Below are 18,834 nucleotides of genomic sequence, written 5' to 3'. Positions count from 1 at the left end.
TGAAATAGCAAGAAAGGATTGTAGACATCTGAACTAAATAAACCCATTTAAATGTCAGGGGGAAAAAAAAAAAAAATCCTCTTGGCATCTGGTTGTTCAAAATTCCTCTTATGGAAAAATGCCATTTCTTTCCCATCCCAGTATGGTTAAAAATATCTTAAGCAAGAAGAATTGTAGCCAATCTGGCAACATTACAAAACAGGTCCACAAGGTATTCAGAGTTTTTGTAATTCCCAAGGGACACTGCAGTTTGCAGGGTTGCCATGTTGTGTAGTTTTGATTACAGTTAGATTTATTTAAAAATTAATACAGGGTTAAGATAAATTATATATGTATCATATTAGTACTTTATATAATGTATTGTTTATAAATGTACTACTTTGTTTTTAATTTAGTAATGCTTAGTTATGTGAATTCTTGATACAAATAATACTTGTTGCTTGTTAGCTAGTCTATCCCAGGGCCCACCTGGACAGGGTGGCAATTCATGCAGGACACACACACACACACTATGTGCAATTTGGGAAAACCATTTCACATAATCTGCATGTCTGTGGACTGTGGGTGGAAACCAGAGAACCCAGAGGAAACCAACCAAGCATGGGAAGAACATGCAAACTCCACACACACAGCCATGAGAACACTTGACCCTGGAAGTGCAAGGTGACAGTGCTATCCACTTCACCATTGTGATGCCTATTATGGGTTTAATAAATAAACCAGCCATTTTTCATAATCACAGTTTAACAAATTATGATTTCTAACTCTCATTAAAGATGAAATAGTTTTTTTTAATTTTTTTATTTTTTTACATTTGCAAGACCTGCGGCATTACATGAAACTGAAAGTAATGGAAAATTTTTTTTATTTAAAAATAAAAGTGTCTAAAATCACACACACACACAATCTACATTGTTCGGACTGCTGTCCTGTGTAAATTCTACTTTGGGGTTAAAAAAGAGTTTGTCCTCTTTGCATGCATCTCTGTGTCAAACAAGTTTATCAAATATTATAATAATCACAAGTCTAAGTATGCCTTTCGGGAAACATTATGAAACTTCCTTGATGTGCAAAAAAAAAAAAAATATATATATATATTTGCTAGGATTTAACATGCTCTTTGTGGATTTTTATTTTTTTTTTTAAAGAAAATGGCTTAGTGACTTTTTGGACAAAAAATTATACCATCAGTTATATAAGCTGATAATAATAAAGTAATAATAACATCATGGTTTTACAAATTTGGAATAAACTTTAAACACCCCTTATATACACTATATACACATGTACTATAATACACTTCCCAAAAATTTGTTATAGGAATATGGTGGCACAGTGACTTTGTGGTTAGCACTGTCACCTTGCACTTCCAGGGCCTGGGTTTAATTTCTTTTTTGGGTCCGTGTGCATGGAGTTTGCATGTTCTCCCCAGGCTTGGATGGGTTTAATCTTTGCTCTTGCTTCCCCCCACAATTCAAAGACATACAGATTAGGTTAAAAAAACTGCCTGAAGTGTTTGACTGAGTGTGTGAGTGTGTGAATGAGTGTGTGAGTGTATGTGCCCTGCGATGAATTGGGTGTACACTGCCTCGTGCCCTAAGTCTCCTGTAACCCTGTATACAGGATAAAGCGGTAATAGAGACACTTTAGGTACACAAGATATACACTTTATGGACAAACCTGTTAATTATTCAATTAAGGTGTTTTAATCTTAATGCTTCAGCATACCAAGACATTGCTATGCTTCCAACTTTGTGGCAACAGTTTGGGGAAGGCCCTTTTCTATTGCAACAAGACTTGAACCCCAGTGCACAAATCAGATTAAATTATTTATTTTATTAATATCAGTAACCGAGAGCCTTAACCAACTGAGCCACCACTGTCCTGGCGACCACTATAAAGACATGGTTTGATGAGTTCAGTGTGGAAGAACTTGACTGGCCCTAACACAGAGCCCTGACCTTGACCCCATCCAGTACTTTTAATGATGAACTGAAATAGAGATTGCGAGCCAGGCCTTCTCGTCCAACATCAGTGCCTGATCACATAAAAGCTCTACAGACTGAATAGGCACGAAATCCCACAGAAACACCCCAAAAACTTGTGGACAGCCTTCCAAGAAGAGTGGAAAAAGAGTGGTTATACTGTAGCTGCAAAAGGGGGACGGACTCCATAGTGAACTACGTACAGTACGTCCCCAACATGTGAACAAGAGCTCAAGTCCAATACTTATACAATCGGCTATACACAGTATAAAACTAATAGTGGACTTTTTGTATCTGGGTACAATTAATGTCAGTGCAGGTTTGGGGAAGTGCTTGTGTCTGGTGTATTGGAAGAGGATTAAATGTCAATTTGGCAACCCTGATCCTTGTGCTCTGGCAACCCTGGGGTGGTAGGCGTGCACTGAGAGTGAAGGGAAATCTGACCCAGGTGCTGCTGCTACCACTGCACTCCATTTCACTCCAGAGAGAGGGAGAGAGTGAGAGAGAGGTGGACGTGCTGCTGCAGGAAACTCAGTGCACCTTCATCATCATCATCCTCCTCCTCCTCCTCCTCATCATGATCATGCGTGAGCCGGGAGCAGAAACAGAACCAGGAGCAGGAGGATCTGCCCCTTCCCTCTAGACTGGAGGATTTTACCCCCGCAGCTGCACGCATGGGCTCCGTGCGGCTCCGAGGAGTGTTCTAAAGGGGGAAGAGTTTTCCGCACCAGGTGCAGAGAGGAGCTGATCTGCCATCATGGCCGGCCAGGAGTGGACCGACTGGTTCGAGAGGGAGGAACTGATCGGGCAGATCAGCGACATCCGAGTGCAGAACCTCCAAGGTAGGTGTGCAGAATTCCATCATCATTAACATCATCATCCTCATCATCATTCTGATTGATCTGCGCTAACGAGCGGAAATCACGCGCCAACTTCAAAGTTGCGCGAAAAGGGAAACATTGTTGCGAAGTGAATTCTCTCCTGCGTGCTGTTTGTGCCGTATGCAAACCCGTCTCCAGCTGTGAGTCATGCAAACAAAACTGTTTCTCAGCAGCTCAGACGCAGTGAATCGCCTAAAAAAAAAAAAAAAAAAAATCCTGCAGTGTTTCCACGCGGGGCTGCGCGATATGATCGGTACCGCGATACCGACATCACAACGAACTCGATATGACAGGCCGGTTAGGAGAGCTGAATGTGATTGTATGAGTTTGTCTGAAAGTCATTCAGAGTTCAGACCAGTGCTGGGTATTTTAGAGATGAGGAGGAGAATGAGGGTTAAAAAACTATTCGATTCAGTGATGTATTGCGAGTTTTTTTTTTGTGGCAAAAAAATTTACCGTAACGATTTTATGAAAATACATTTTAATATTTTTATGTTTGCATTGTAAGATGGTCAGATGTCACGGTTCCTCTATCATCCTAGGTGGTGCACATGTCGGTGTACAGCACAGTGCCCTGTATGGTATGAGCAAATTGTTTACTCGTACATACGAGTTTGTCTGAAAGTGATTCAGAGTTCAGAACAGTTTGGTGTGTCATAGAGATAAAGTGGAAAAAAATCGATTTGATTCGGTGATGTATCGTAATTCAATTCGAACATATATAAATGAAACATGTATTGTTATACAATGGATTTTGTAAAAAATTATGTGTTTGCATTTTGAGGTGGTCATATGTTGCAGTTCCTCAATTATCCTACAGGTGGTGCTCTCTAAAGTTGCCAGGCAGCACAGTGCCCTGTGTGGTGCGAGCAAATTGTTTAGAATTGAATACGAGTTTGTCTGAAAGCTAATCAGAGTTCAGAACTTTGTGTTTCAGAAACACAAAAGAACAGAACAGTGTGTTATTGAGATGAGGAGAAAAAAAAAACAGATTCGATTTGGTAATGTACAGTATAGCAGTGTGGCAATGCATGTATATATAAAAATAAAATTTTAATTCATATATATTTGCATTTAAGGTGGTAATTTGTGGCAGTTTCACTATATTCCACAGGTGGTGCTCTTTAAACTTGATCACTCATCGTCTATACCGCTCTGTCCTGTGAACAAGGTCGCAGGGGGCCTGGATCAGCGACCCATTCCAGGTCACACACACTCATTGACACATTACGGGGGAACGTGTCTATGACTGTGGGAGGAAACCAGAGTACCTGGAGGAAACTCATCAAGCACAGGGAGAACATGGAAACTCTGGACCCCTAAGGGGGAAATTGACGGTGTTAATCGTCTATATAGGATATTTATAAAATCGTGGTACTTATAAAATTGCGATACAAATCTAATTAACACTAGTTAATTAGATTTGTATCTAAGTTATCATGACTATATTACTCGCAAAAACCTCTCTTATAGAATGAGGAGCAGATTTCTTAAAAAATGGCTAAATCCAACCTTTCACACTAAACTAATATGTGTATTAGAGAGAACTAAAATTGCATGCTGCTTCATGTTGATGTTTATTATGTCATAATAAATAGCTTCTGTAGGAAGTTGAGATCAGGAAATTAAGCAGTTAATGGTTTTTTGTTAGGAAGAGTGACACCTTCCTGTTTTGAGGGCGAGTGACGCCTATAGATGACGGTAATTCAGCTTATTGGATGTCAACCGCCATTAAACAACTTCTTCTTCTTCTGAGTTGTTTATGTAGTCACGTGGATCCAAAACAAGGGTATCCAGGTCGCTGTTAACAGGTGAGAAGTTAGCAGTTCTTGGCAAGTCTTGACAGTTCTTAGTGAATCATGAGATATTGTAGGTAGTTTGTAACAGTTGGTAGAAAAATTGTAACAGTTTGTAGACAGTTCTTGATAGTTTAGGACAGTTTGAATCATTTGCTTATATAAGTTATCTTGGAATTGTGAAAAATTATTATTTTTTTTTATTAATGCAGAATCAGGATAATTAATAAAATCATGATAGAGAATCGCAATACAAATAAGAATATGGTATCGACTCACATGTATGTTGACGCTTGTGTACGTTGGAGCTGCGAGGTGCTGTTATATTTTCTAAACCCAGACCTGCAAACTACAGGACAAAGGGTCTCGCTTAGTCATTAAATGACTCGAATTACACGCGTACATACAACAACATTTGTGTTTATATATAAAAAAACAAAAAAAAACAAACGTTTAGATTATATTTCTTTTTCACTGAGAACTCTCAAACACGGCGGACGTTTGTAAACTACACATTAAATAATACGCTGACAGGCTGGGAACGTTCTCAATGTAAGTGTTTCACTTTCATTTATCAACAAGTCAGATGATCCACCGACACAAACTTAGACTTAATCCTCAAATGATACACATACGTTGGTAAATGACACATAAATCACTCCTCAAACGATGCGCATACAGCTATAGACTATTCCGACATTTATAAACGACTCCTCAGGTGATACATACAGTATGTATTCGTAAGCAACTCCTTAAATGATTCATGTACCCTTGTAACTGACTCCTCAAATGATTCATTTATGGTTATAAATAATTGTTGTATACACTGTCATCTGATACCTGTAGAGTCGTGAACAACCCCTCAAACCATACTTGGGTTAGTAAATGATTCCTTAACGACTCTACGTCTGTAAAAGATTCCCCAAATAAAACACTCTCATCTGCAAATGACTCGTGAGTCGTGACTAATAGCTGATACATGTACAGTCATAAATAACAGCTCAAATGATGCCCTTGCGTCTGTAAACAACTCCTCAAATGATTTGTTTGTAAACTCCTCAACTTCTAAGTTTCAAATGTTACACTTATGTTTGTAAACAACTCCTTGATCTTTACCTTGACACTTCTAAACAACTCCTTAATTCCTAAATGACTCGTCTGCTCACCTAAACGACTCCTCGTCCGACTCCTCGTCCCTCTCTCCGTTTATCAACATGAACAGTTGCAGCTTATAACTCAGCAGGTGAAACATCACTCCTGTCTTTTGTACGGTAACCATAGCAACATGTCAGCCAGTGATGGATGAACGAGGATAGTCTCATTATACTCAACCCACACGCTACATATTCCACAGCCCACACTTATATCATTTTTATAATGTAATGATCTAAACGTTCTAACATCCCGTGCATTATGTCCTGCTCTCTTCAGTGCTTTTATATATGTTTTTATATTCAAGTGTATTTCATACAACCACACAACCCTGCTACAGAGCAAAAGTAATAAGATTTTTTTTCCTGACATCATTTCCTGTGATATAAGGGGAAAGTTTCCGCAGGTGGAAACGGATCACAGAGGGGTTTTAGAGTAGAGCTGCGCGTCTGCTCCGGCTTTCCTCCGTCTGGCCTTCAGAGCTCTCACACAGGCCGTGCGTAAACAAATCTAAGAATAAATGGCTCGTCCTTGTCTCATGAGCTTCGCTCGCTCTGTCTCGTGTGTTTCATTAACACGCTCGGTGTGGAGGTGACCTCTGTGGAATTGAATAAAACCGACACTCTCTCTCTAACGTGTAAAGTCGAGGAGATTTTGCTTTGTGCGACAGTCTGACGTGTGCTTATGATACGTGACCAGGTTTAAGATCTCGTTCGACGGTAGGAGAGTTGTTTCACCAAGATAAAGTCTGTCTCTTTTGGAAGAAGGCATGACGGCAGAACCAGTCTATTAAGTTTCCTTTTTTGGAAGGAATAAACATCACATGTCTCCCAGAGTTCCTCTGAGCAAATTTGATTTGGAAAGAATTAAATTACTCGTTGATTTCATGACGAGATATCATGAGACCATGATGAAAAAGGTCAAATTAAGTGTGTGCTGATGACAGTACTTTTATCTGCAGTGAGATTTTCTTCTCATTATTTACTTTCATCTGGATTAGTTCACTTACCCAACTTGCTATACACCAATAAAACTAACACTATTGCCAGGTGAACAAATTAACATCATCTACTATACCAGGCCATTGGTGAAAGGATAACGCTCACCCAAGCCCGATCCAAATCCGATATAGCACGAAACTGTTAATGCTGGCCGCGATAGAAAGGTACCAGAACACCCAGTGCATCACGGCCTGCCGCGTACAGGAACCAGCAGACGACGAGGTTATCGATCCGTCCTCCAAACTCACCCGATCTCAATCCGACCAATCATCCATGGAATGTACTGGACAAACAGGTCTGATCCACGGAGGCCGCACCCCGCAATTTACGGCACTTAAAGGATCTGCTGCTAACCTCCTGGTGCCAGACACCGCAGCACACCTTCAGAGGGCTCGTGGAGTCATGCCCCCGGGGGTCAGAGCTGTTCTAGTGGCACATTGGGAACCTAGGTGGCTTTAATTTAAATAGTTAGGGCGGATCGGTCTGTGTTACATCATGTCCAACGTGAGAAGTCAGAACACGAGCTTGGCGTGACCTGATTTATGTGACAGAGTTACAAAGTGGAGGGAAACAAATACGGACGCCTCAGTCGTTAGCGATTAATTACTGAACCTAAGTGGAAATTCAGATTTTTGTGTGTTTTTTTTCATAGTTATTTGAGTCAAACACTGCATTATAGAACATCAGCTAAAAGTGATGTGTATATATTTTTTTGTGGGAGGAGTTTTCCTGATTTTCTCTCTAATTTAGTCATAGCCAGTTCCCACCGGTCATTAGGGCACTCGCACATCACGGCTACAACTACAAGTCAGGGAGGTCGTAGCCCATCACGTGTTTCCTTTGAGCCACGTGACGCAACCATCTTTTCGAACTGCGAATCTACCGTTGGCGGCGGTGTGACACACTCGGAGGACGGCGCTATCCCTTACTTCTGCTTGTGTGAGCTCACAGACGCTTGTGATTGGCTGTAGAGTCGTGATAGAGCTCGACCAATCAGGTTTCTTTGGAGAACATCACCCGGGATTCAAACTTGCGATCTTTGGATGATGGGGCGAGCACTTTACCACTGTTCCAAAGGTATCGTTTTTAATCCAGGGCCAAACCGTCTGACTTGGAAGCACACAATTTTGCACCGGCCTAGCTGGTTAGATTATTATTTGTGAGACGTGTAATCGATCATCACGCAGGCTGGTGCACGCCTTCTTTCTTGCGTTCCTGTGATGCATGACAGTCAGTACATTCTGAACTTTTTTTTCAGCATGACGTTGAGTTCGTATCGTCTCAGGTTGCAGTGACTCCATGTCCGAGGTCTGTTCGCTGGAATTTAGTCTCCATGGAGATACAACACCGACCGTTCATAAACACACACACACACACAGTGAAGGAGGAAACTAGACGTCGGATGAAGCGCTGCAGAGCGCCGCGATGCCTCGGAGCAGATTGTGTAACCAACACTGTTCGCTGAAAGAGCATCGGCCTCTGCTTTAGAGCTGTGGAGTCCCAGCGCAGCGTGTATGTTCCCACACATTGAGAGGTGGTTGGGATTCAGACTTCACGCTTTGCATGTGTGTGTGTGTGTGTGTGTGTGTGTGTGTGTGTGTGTGTCGAGCTGTGGCACTAGGCATCAAAAGCTCCAGCTGTGTCTGCGTTGCTCTGCAGCCATACGAGTGTTCAGGTGTTTCTATTAAACTGGACAGCCAGAGTATATCATGTAACATGGTGAGACAATCTGAAAAATGAATCTGTGTGTGTGGGTTTGTCGATAAGGATCTTAAATGTGAGAGTTAAACAGATGAGCTGTCCTTAATGCAAGAGCTGGCTTGTCCGATCTCGGTTTATCTTACAAAACAAAGATAAGAGGGAAAAAAAAAACATTTCTGTCTTTGGACTGTTTGTTTTTCTGTCCTCCATCTTCCACTCCGTATCTCCCTGTTTCTCAGATTGTGCGCTTACTGATGTGACGATTTTTAAGGCACTTTTTTATAAAACCCCCGTCCCTTTATCTGGGTCTTCCGAGCGGATCTTCATTAAAGGTTTTCCCGTCGATGCTTTCATTACGGAGAGGACATTAAAGCAGGTCGAGGGCAACTCGATCATTAACAGTCCAGGAGGTGAAACGCTGATTAATGGTCGCTGGTGGTTTAGAGGTTAACACTCGTAGCGGCTCTGGAGTAGAAACGTTAGGAATCCTCCGCGTCAGGATGAAATGTTCTGTCCTGCTTGTCTCAGGAGTCCGGCTCAGGCTCGCGTGAAACGAAACCGTCTCCGAAATGAGATAAGGATTGCTTTCTGTCACTTATCGTGTTTTGTTTACGCTTCATCATGGCTGCTGCAGTATTCGTAATCGCCCCATGAGTCTTGTGCGCCGTCTAGACGCTGGCTTTTAGACGGAGTGACTCAGCAGCACTCGCAGCAGCTCTTGAGATTTTAAACGTTTTTCACACCAGAGTTTCTTCCTCCAAGTTCTCTCATTTTATGCCACGATATTTATGCCAGACTATACGTCTCTATGTCCGCTCAACACAAATGGCGATTTATTATTGTTTTTTTAGCTCAATTAGCTTAGTTATAGAGCCAATACTTTTCAACTTTAAAGGTCCCATATTTTGCTACTAATGTTATATAGTCATAAGTTCTCTCAAAGTGTCTGTTAATGTTCCAGCTGAAACACGTCCTTTATTTCACTCCTCTTTAAAACCTGCCTTTTCAGTGTCTCGGGTAGTGAACTACAGCTGAGCCACGCCCCTCCAGGGCGTGTAAGGGCAGGGCTCTTCTTATACAATATGAGGTCACAATAGGGACGATTAGATTTTTTTAAGGCAAGGAATACTAATTGCCTAGTTGAAGCCAAGGTCAATATATAAAAAAAAAAAAGAAAAAAGGTGTTTTTGTTTAGTTTTTTTTTTGTTTTGTCTTAAAACCCAGACTCCACCCCAGTCACAGAGGCACTTTTCAGCTAAATGATAACATTATGTCATCTTAAACAACACTTTGTCTCCTTAGTGATCTCTTCTAAGACTCTCCAAATCGCCCGTGTTGTTCTGTTCACGCTAACACGAGCTGCAAAGCTAACAAGCTTCTAACACAAGGCTGAATCCCAAATCCCTCTCTAACCCCTGATCAAGGGCACTACTTGGTGTCTAAAACAAGAGATTGTACATTTAGGCATTTGGCAGACACCCTTGCCTGTTTTTGTCTCATTATACATCTGAGCAGTTGAGGGTTAAGAGCCATGCTCGAAGGCCCAACGGTGGTAACCTGGTGGTCATGGGGTTTGAACCTGGGACCTTCCGAACGGTAATCCGGTAATATTTGGGATTCAACCCTAAAACCTGGAAGTTAACAGAGCTGATATTCTAAAGAGGAATAAGTGGGACGTTTTTCAGGACTGTCCACCAACTCTGTGGTTGCGAACCAACTTTGAATCGAAAACTGACCCAGATGTGATGCTGGAATGTGCGAAAACCCGCTAACCAACAAGTCAATAAATTGAAATTCCCCAAACCAATACAAACGTCATTATACAATACTGCGGCGTTTCATTTGTCTTCCGTGTCACCCCAGTCGTTCAGCGTGTGTGTGTGTGTGTGTGGAGCGGCGGATCGCTGGCATGAGATCTAATTGAAATTGCAACCTCCTCCTCAATCACTGTCAGAATTTCACCACTGCTTATCTCAAGAACAGATGGAATTGTAGTGCCTCGCATTCGCTGCGAGATGATTGCCTCAACTCCTACGCTGCCTTCGTATTTCCTTGCACATTTCACAGTCTGCTGGATTTGGATTTGAAACTTGCGGTATTTTCCTGTTCACATCCTCTGGAAGGCTTGGAATCTTCCAGGATCGTAGCATTAATCACCTCGACTTCCGTGACTGCATCCAAAATGACGTAAAGGTCCAAAATCCTGGCTACAAATGTATAACAAAACTCTTAAGCCTAGTGAAGGTGTAGGTAGAAAAGGGGAAATCCTATCTGACGGAAAAAGGTCATCCATCATCCCAGATCGTCCAGCAGGCTCTGAATTTCACTTTGTTCTGCTAAATGTCACACTGTTGATTTTAAGGTTGTTGGGTTTAGTTTTTTTTTTTTCTCCGAAGGCAGAGTGGATATAAAGAGTGTCTGTCTGTTACGAGACCCAGACATGAAGATGGCAGCTTTTCATGTTTAAGGGTCGGACATCTGCTCAAGTGTTTGGACGTGCTGAAAAAGAGCCAGTGTGTGCCGAGAGCAGCGGAACAGAGAGGCTCTGTCACACCGGACTGTTTCTCGACAGCAAATTGTCAAACTGAATGAGTTTTAATATGAAGTGTGATGGAAAAACCTGTGTAAGGACATTCACTTGGCATAATTGTTGATGCTACATTACACCTCAAGCTAAGCATAACCATAACATCATTTACCAAAAGTAAGCTTTTGGGCTTTTTAGGTGTTCTTTTTTAAGCAGATTTGACATTGTGGGGACTTGGGATTAAGGTCCCCAGAAGGACCCATTAATCTCTGACATTGCTATCTTCGTGGGGACATTTTCTCTTACTACCAAGATATAAAACATCAAACAGCTTTTTTTTTTATTCGCTCCCCCCCGTCCTGCTTTATTAGGTCATTGATAGATATTTCAGTTCTTGTGGGGACATTTGGTCCCCACGATGATATGAAACACATTCCCCCCTCCAGCTGCAAATCTTTTGTTTGTTTATAAAACCTGCAGTTAAAAATAAATAAATAAATTAACAAAACATGTTTGTGGGGACCAGCTAATAGTCCCTGTAAGGACAAAACATTTGGATTTTTCTTTTCTTGGGAAACCCACCAAGATTTACAAACATTTTCCCAAGACACACCAAGTCTGCAGGTCTCTCTCTTTTTTTTTTTCTTCCTCTTCCTTTTTTTTTTAAATACAACAAAAAACTGTTTTTTTTTTTCTTGTGGACACTTTTGGTTTATCCCGACAAGGAAAATGTGTTTTTCTTAGTAAAAAAAAACAAACAAAAACAAACCTGCAGCTCCTATTTAAAACAAACAAAAAAAACTAAACGTGTGTGTTTGTGTGTCCAATAAAAAAAAAATATTGCATCAAATATTGCTTTCCTAGTGGGGACTTGTGGTCCCCACAACGATATAAAATTAGCCTGCTGACACACACAGCTTTTTGCTGTTTCTTTTTTTTTAAGTAAAATGTTTTTTTCATGGTAAGGCCTGGGGATGTGATAAAACGTCAAATATTCACGTCCTTGTGGGGACATTCGGTCCCTGATTAAGACATAAACACACAAAAACCAAAAAAACAAACAAACAAAACAAACCGTCTTATTCAGAATGCCGTAATGCATAACGGGGGGAGTTTATCAAAAGCCACCTTGTAGTAGATGTAGGCTGCATTGTTGGAGAGTCTCTGGACTTGGACGACGGCATCCACCCTCTTCCCTCCACTCTCCTTTTTTCACTCCATCAATACTGTGCTGTGCTTCACTCCTCCCACTCCAGTGTCCACTCGACGCCAAGCAAAGTCGATTTCCCTTCCCTTTCGTCCTGAAGCGTGCCGTGTCTGTTTAAACATTGGGAAACTGCTGCCAGACTGCAGAAATGTTGAGTCATCCATGTTGTTTAGACAGGATCAACACACTATTAGCCCATTGTGGAAAATAATCTTTTGTCTAATCCACTGCTTCTAGGGAGCCCGCGGTCGTCTCCGGAGAACGCTGCTTAATTGCTCTTCCTGCTGAGACGCAATGTAAATCCCCCAGAGCTGCTCCGGTGCTCGTTGCACTTTATCATTTCGATTCCTCGCCGTGCTCGACATCATTACTGGAGAATCTGTTGAATATAAAGAAAGCTGTTGCTGTTGTATTGCTTAAACATCGTGCCAGTTTAGATATTTCTAATGCTTTAGATTCGTTGGTTGGTGTCACTGGTTGGTGATTTACTGGTTTTCAATCTTAAACATACTGTAAGAGGCAAACGCCAGGTTTCATTGTTACTGTAGCTCGTGAAAACCAATATCATCTTCTCTCGCTCAAGGTTTTCTAGCAATATTTGGCCCGATATTCAAGTAGATGATGAAGACGTTAAGTCAAATGTTGGACGCCAGTGTCCTGAGTACAGTGCAGCTATACGAGCTGTCTCACGCTATACCATAGACTTGACTCAGCTGTTTGTGTCTCTATATTTACCAATAAAATTTACTTTCACCAATCACATTATGTCACAACTAAGAAGACAGGCTTGAGCTTGGGAAAGGCTTACCAGAACACTAGAAATGGCTATAAACAGATAATAAGTGGCAACACGGTGGCTTAGTGGTTAGCACTATCGTCTTGCACCTCCAGGGTTGGGGGTTCGAATCTCATCTCTGGTATGTCTGTGGTCGGTTTCCTCTGCGTACTCTGGTTTTCTCCCACAGTCCAAAGATATGGGAAAATAATCAACTATTATCCACTCCGCTATGGTTTTCCACCTTCTCCATCGCTCATCTAACGAGCCTTTTCAGGCAGGGAGGATCCTCGGCCCTGGATGATACAATTATGTGGAATCGTACCAACTTCCCTCAGACTGCAGAAGCTACTTGGACGAGTAGTGAAACGTTTTGACCTAACAAGAAAGAAGTCCAGTTGACATGACTCAACTTCCAGATAACCCCTCCTGGATGACTGGGGATCTTCACAGGCATTCCGTCATGGATTATTTCCTGTAACAGCAAGCCCCCGAGTGTTTAATTCCTTATCCATTACTTGGAATTTTACCGCACTAATCTAGATTTGGCAGCGCAGTCTCCGTCTACTGTTTTATTCATGTGTTGTTGATTACAGTGGATGAGAAATATAAGACGTTTCCTTGTATTGAGAAAAGACCAGACGGCCTGCTTACTCTCCCCGATTTACGATGGTTCGACTTTAACATGGAACAAGATCAAAATGCATTTAATAAAACTGGGACTTTCGATTGTGCAGAATAACAACAGAACACAGTTACGAGAATAAAAACTCTCTCTTTATTTGTCTATATAATCCTTACTTATCCCAGTGCTTCACTAGTGCTTGGATACCATCAAAGTAGAAAGTTTTTTTCAGTACACCAGACTGCCTGCTTAACGTCTGAAACGCCGGCCTCCCAGGAACTCCTTTGATGGCTCAAACACGGAAATGTAGAAAAACTTAGAAATGGCTTGGAGCGTTCCTGTGGTGTTGGTAAAGAGTTGCTCCAACTGACAGATGCGTCTCTTCCACAAGTTAGCGCAAGTTATCCGTCGATTTTCAAGGATCAGACGCTCAAGCCGCTGAATATTCTCGGGAACGGCTGAAGTGGCCTCGTTATTCAGCCTTCTTTACAACGTTCGCACTGTTCGAATGTTTTCCTGCCTCTAAGAGTCTCATCACCGTACTGTTCTTGAAGTCTTCTGTAAATGTCAATCACTTTCACACCTTCATTCTTCTGCTCATGAGACGACAAGTCCAGGTATTTTTAAGCGAAGTTTGCTTGGGGGAAACATCGATCGGATTCTTCGTTTCTTTGGATTACAAAAGGGACAAATCTTGGCATGTCTTCGGCGATTGGCTTCTTCCACCCTCTGGCTCACGACTGTCAGGACTTAATTTGTAGGTTAAAATAAACTTTTTTTTAAAGCTCGTATGACTTCATGTTTGTTTTTTGTCATCAAGAATGCAATAAGTGATGCATATGTTTTCTAAGAACTGTATAGTCAATTTTCGAGACCTGACAAGCAAAGATATTTTGTTCACGGTGATTAATTTAAAGCGAATACTGTACAGTGCAGATGTGATGTTGTGTTTGTGCCTAATGCTCTGCTCAGCCGTGGTCTACGCTTCCTAGTTGGAATTTGGAAGTTAGGGGTGCGGCTTCTTCAGCATGTGTTGGTTGAAGGTGGGGATTTACGGGTTGCAACATCGGGATTGAATGCAGCATTCGTGACATCCCAGAAAATTTTCCAAACAATAAATAAATAAATTAATAAATCATTTCACTTAGCTCTATCTGACCACTGACATAAGCTAACATACAAAAAGGTCGGTTTTGATTTCTATAGCAGTAGTACAATTAGTCTGAAATCCTTTTATATCTGAGCCCTGATGTAATCTGCTTTGTGTAACTTCATCATCATCATCCTCCTCCTCAAGTGGACAGACATGAGAAATTCCTAGTGTCTGTGAAAGTGGGAGTGTCATCTGCATATCTGGTGCTTACGACTGCACACGGATGTGGATATGCATATGAAAACCTCTGCAGCCAAGCTCTTATATAAGCCCTGTGTGTGTGAGTGTGTGTGTGTGTGTGTGTGTGTGTGTGTGTGTGAGCGAGACTGTTTCTCCGCTCGTGCTCCCCCTCCGCCGGTTTATCTTTAACATCCGCCTCCGCACTGATCCAGGCATCAATTCACTCAAACATTCACAGACGGATCTCTCTTCTGTTGCGCTTTAACATTTTATTTTAACGTAACGATGTAACTCGTACACCGCACTACAGCCTGCTGGAAACCATCGAGTTTCGGCAGCGCAGAAGCTCTAATGTGGCTCTGCTGTGACTTTAGTGTCAGAAAATATAATTTGGAACTGTATCGTCTAAAGTATTGGCACCCTGAGGAGAAAAAAAACTAAATTGTGTGTATCGACAGTAATTTAAAGTGTTCTACTTCACTACGTGTTCACAAGAAAACCTCGTTCTCATTAGAGCAACTTTGTAATATAATAAGATTTTCTCTAAGATGTTGGTTAAAACTTGGTTTCAATTCTAATGTTGTCTGTGACCCGGGTTCTGTTTCCATGGGGTATAAATATCATGTTGCACAAATTAAATTAATGCCATTCATGCAATTTCATTATCTGTTAAGGTTGTAGGGACAAGCGAGAAAGAGAAAGCTGTTGATTAAAAAATCTGATAAAAACCAGCTGATTCAGCACAATATCGTACTTTACCGTGTCGATCTTTGATGCTTCGAAGCTGTTTTTCGAGGCTGGTGGATCAGGGGATCTTGTAAGGATTGATATTCTAGCCCCAAACCTCAAATTTTCAAATTTCAAATTTATTTGTCACATACACAGTCATACACAGTCATACACAGTCATACACAGTACGATATGCAGTGAAATGCTTAAACGACCGCCCGTGACCTTAAAATGTAAAAACAGTTAACAAGAAATCAATAAAACAAAATATAAAAAAAATCAAAAAATATATATATGAAATTTAATTAAAGCAAGTGTGTAAATATGCATGTGTGTGTAGATGTCCATGGTCCATAAATGTCCATAATCTGTGCAAAAGTGCATCAATGTGCAACTGTGCATGAGTGTCCATCACTGTGTAGTGTGCAGAAAGATGCAGAGAGGTTTAGTCCTGTAAAATGTGCATAACCTGCCCGGAGGAACCGACTGGGCCATGAACGGAGCTTTAACCGATATGAAAAACCAAACCAAGTCAGAACTGGTTAAAGAAACTGAACAGGTAATGTTTTGCAGTGACTCAGACTCTTACGGTCTGAAGAATTATAAAAGCCCTTCAGATGTTTTGCATGGAGGAGTGAACAAAGACATTACAAGAACAGACTCAGGGCTGTTATACTCGGCACGGCAGGTGTGTTGTTAAAAAAAAAAGAAAAGAATAAAATTATGTAACGTTCATCTTTGTGCTCAAACTTATTGTTTCTGGTAAACTTTTTTTTGAACATTTTGTTTTTCTGCATTTCCATGAGGGGTGCCAAAACTTTTGGAGGTAGACAGCTGCTCACGATGGAGTAGCTACAGTACATATCAACATAAGAAGCCTTTCTGGTGCACGAGCTCATCCTGACGTGTGTGTTAAAATGTCCGAGTCATCTATTTGTGAACCTGTACAGTCGGTGAGATGAGAGTAAGAGGGGCCGAGGTCGGCGTTCTTCTCGGGTTTTCAGTCACGCGAGGACATCGCGGAGCAGTTTTATCAGATGCAGGTGTTCCCACCGCCCGGGAGAAACGTGCGTGAATGCTGAATAAGGCGATGCTGGAGTGTTTTTCCCTCCCTCCGTTTGTTCTTCGCTCTGCACTTCCTTTAAAGCCGTAAACCAGCTTTTCTTCTTACGACCAAACAGGCTGTAAAGGCAACTTAATTGATGATCTTTTATTTTTAAGAGCTTGTACTTCACAGTTGAACACCGTGATCTCTCTGTCTGCCTGAGTGCTGGGTATTATTACTAGACTAATTTCTGGAGTCTCAAGAGAACAAAGCTAGAGTGAGTGCAAATGGGTGTGGCTTCATTTTCTTTTCCTTTTTCTCCCCAATTTTTCTTTGTGTCTTTATTAAAAACAAATCATACTAATATACATCAAATGTTTAAATCATGGTGTATATATCTTAAATGTAACTAGGTGACGAATTGATGTTTAATATAAAGTACCACTAGGACACACACACACACACACACACACACACGCACACACAAATCCACAGTGTAAGATAAAAATAATGTGGTTACACATATAAAACACCAAATGCATAAAACCCAGCCACTACAAGCGAACAACCTAACTTGTTTCTTTATAATCCCAAAAAATTATTCTCAGAGTTTATAGTTGGAGTCAAAAATCAGCATAAAATTAGATTTTTTTATAAGCTGAACATAAAAACAAACACGAGGATCAAAACCAGGAAACACCGGAGCAGGAAGCGTAGTGAGATTTTGCAACAAGAAGGACAAGTACATAAACACACAACAATTACATCAGGGTAATCAGACGCTGGCGGGACGACCCGTCTGCGTGTAAACAGGTTGTCTTACCCAAGAGGAACTCAACTCAACAACACGAAGGCTAAGAGTCAGGTTTGCTTAATTCTATAATACATAAACAGTTAAAGAGTTAGCACAGTAGGCATCAAGCAAAGAAAACTTCGATTTGAAGTTCATGGACGTGGGTTCAGAACCCTTCAGGACATTATTAAAACCTGGACGGATAGAGCTAAACCGTCAACTTTGTGGGAGAAATGGAGATCATTTAAACACTGTTGCATGGTTAAAACATCAACAGTATAAACCAGAGCTGTAAACATGGACAACTGTGTCGCCATAAGAAAACCACTTGTTATTGAGACACACCAGGGGGAAGAAAGGCTTCAGTTTCCTACTGTAGGTAGCAAAAGGGCATGTGGTCTGATGAGTCCAGATCGAGTCTATTCCAGAGTGATGGTCGTGTCCGGGTACGAAGGGAAGCGCACGATGCGATCATGCATAGTGTCCACCGTACAAGCCTCTGGAGACAGTGTTATGATCTGGGGTCGATCAGTTGCTCAGGTCTAGACTCAGGCGGCCTGAATGTACTGAATGACCCAGTTATCATATCTATGGGGTTTTTCTTTCCTGATCGACATGTTCCAGGATTCAGATTGTGAAAGAGCGGCTCTGGGAGCACGAGGGATCATTTTCACACATGAACTAGATACTGGAGGTGTGGGGTGTAATCAGAGCTAAAGGTGATCGAATGAACGTTGAGTGTGCGACTGGAAATTATGGGAGGGAAATCACACAGAGATTTTGTATCACAGTATTCTGTCCAATGTTGTTATTATTAAACATTGACGTTTTTTGTCATGGCGGAGAATAACGAAAGGTCAAGCTTTTATTATTCATCCCAAGCTGTGATTGACGGAAGACAAGCATCAAATCTGAGTCAGTCGTAGACGACTACTCGCCTCCCCCAACACCGCTGGCACCCACGTTGGCACAGATGGTGAAAATCGCACTAGCATTACTGCTTGCTAGCTGGTATCACAGCCACACGCGATGACTCAGCATTTTCTGGTTTGATAATAGCTAAGAGTGACGGCATCAGGATATAAATCATGAACTGCGTGATGATGAGCATGCACTAACAGTTGGTCGGTTATTGCAGGTTTAAGGGGAAAATAAACCCGGAGCTGTTGCTGCGCTGCCGTCATCCGCAATCAGGGATCACTGAGCCGTTTCACCACCAGCTGATTATTATTCGATATTTCGTTTTCCAGACTGTAGGAGTGACTCCCTTCCTTCATCTCGAGC

The 18,834-nt window shown here is 41.5% G+C and overlaps 1 protein-coding gene across 3 annotated transcripts in view; it reads left to right on the top strand.

Moving 5' to 3' along the window:
* Nucleotides 1-2,473: 2,473 nt before the first annotated feature.
* The window catches only part of clmna (calmin a), a 35,327-nt gene continuing 18,966 nt past the window's right edge, over nucleotides 2,474-18,834 (top strand). For all 3 annotated transcript variants that reach the window (XM_053510225.1, XM_053510224.1, XM_053510223.1), the window contains exon 1: nucleotides 2,474-2,827. In XM_053510225.1, the coding sequence (XP_053366200.1) occupies nucleotides 2,743-2,827 (85 nt within the window). In that variant the 5' untranslated portion in view covers nucleotides 2,474-2,742. The remainder of the gene's footprint in view (nucleotides 2,828-18,834) is intronic.

This window comes from Clarias gariepinus, chromosome 13 (genome assembly GCF_024256425.1).
Source record: "Clarias gariepinus isolate MV-2021 ecotype Netherlands chromosome 13, CGAR_prim_01v2, whole genome shotgun sequence".
NCBI classification, from domain to species: domain Eukaryota; kingdom Metazoa; phylum Chordata; class Actinopteri; order Siluriformes; family Clariidae; genus Clarias; species Clarias gariepinus.
Note: the sequence above shows the minus strand (reverse complement) of the source record. Positions and strands in the feature narration are given on the sequence as shown.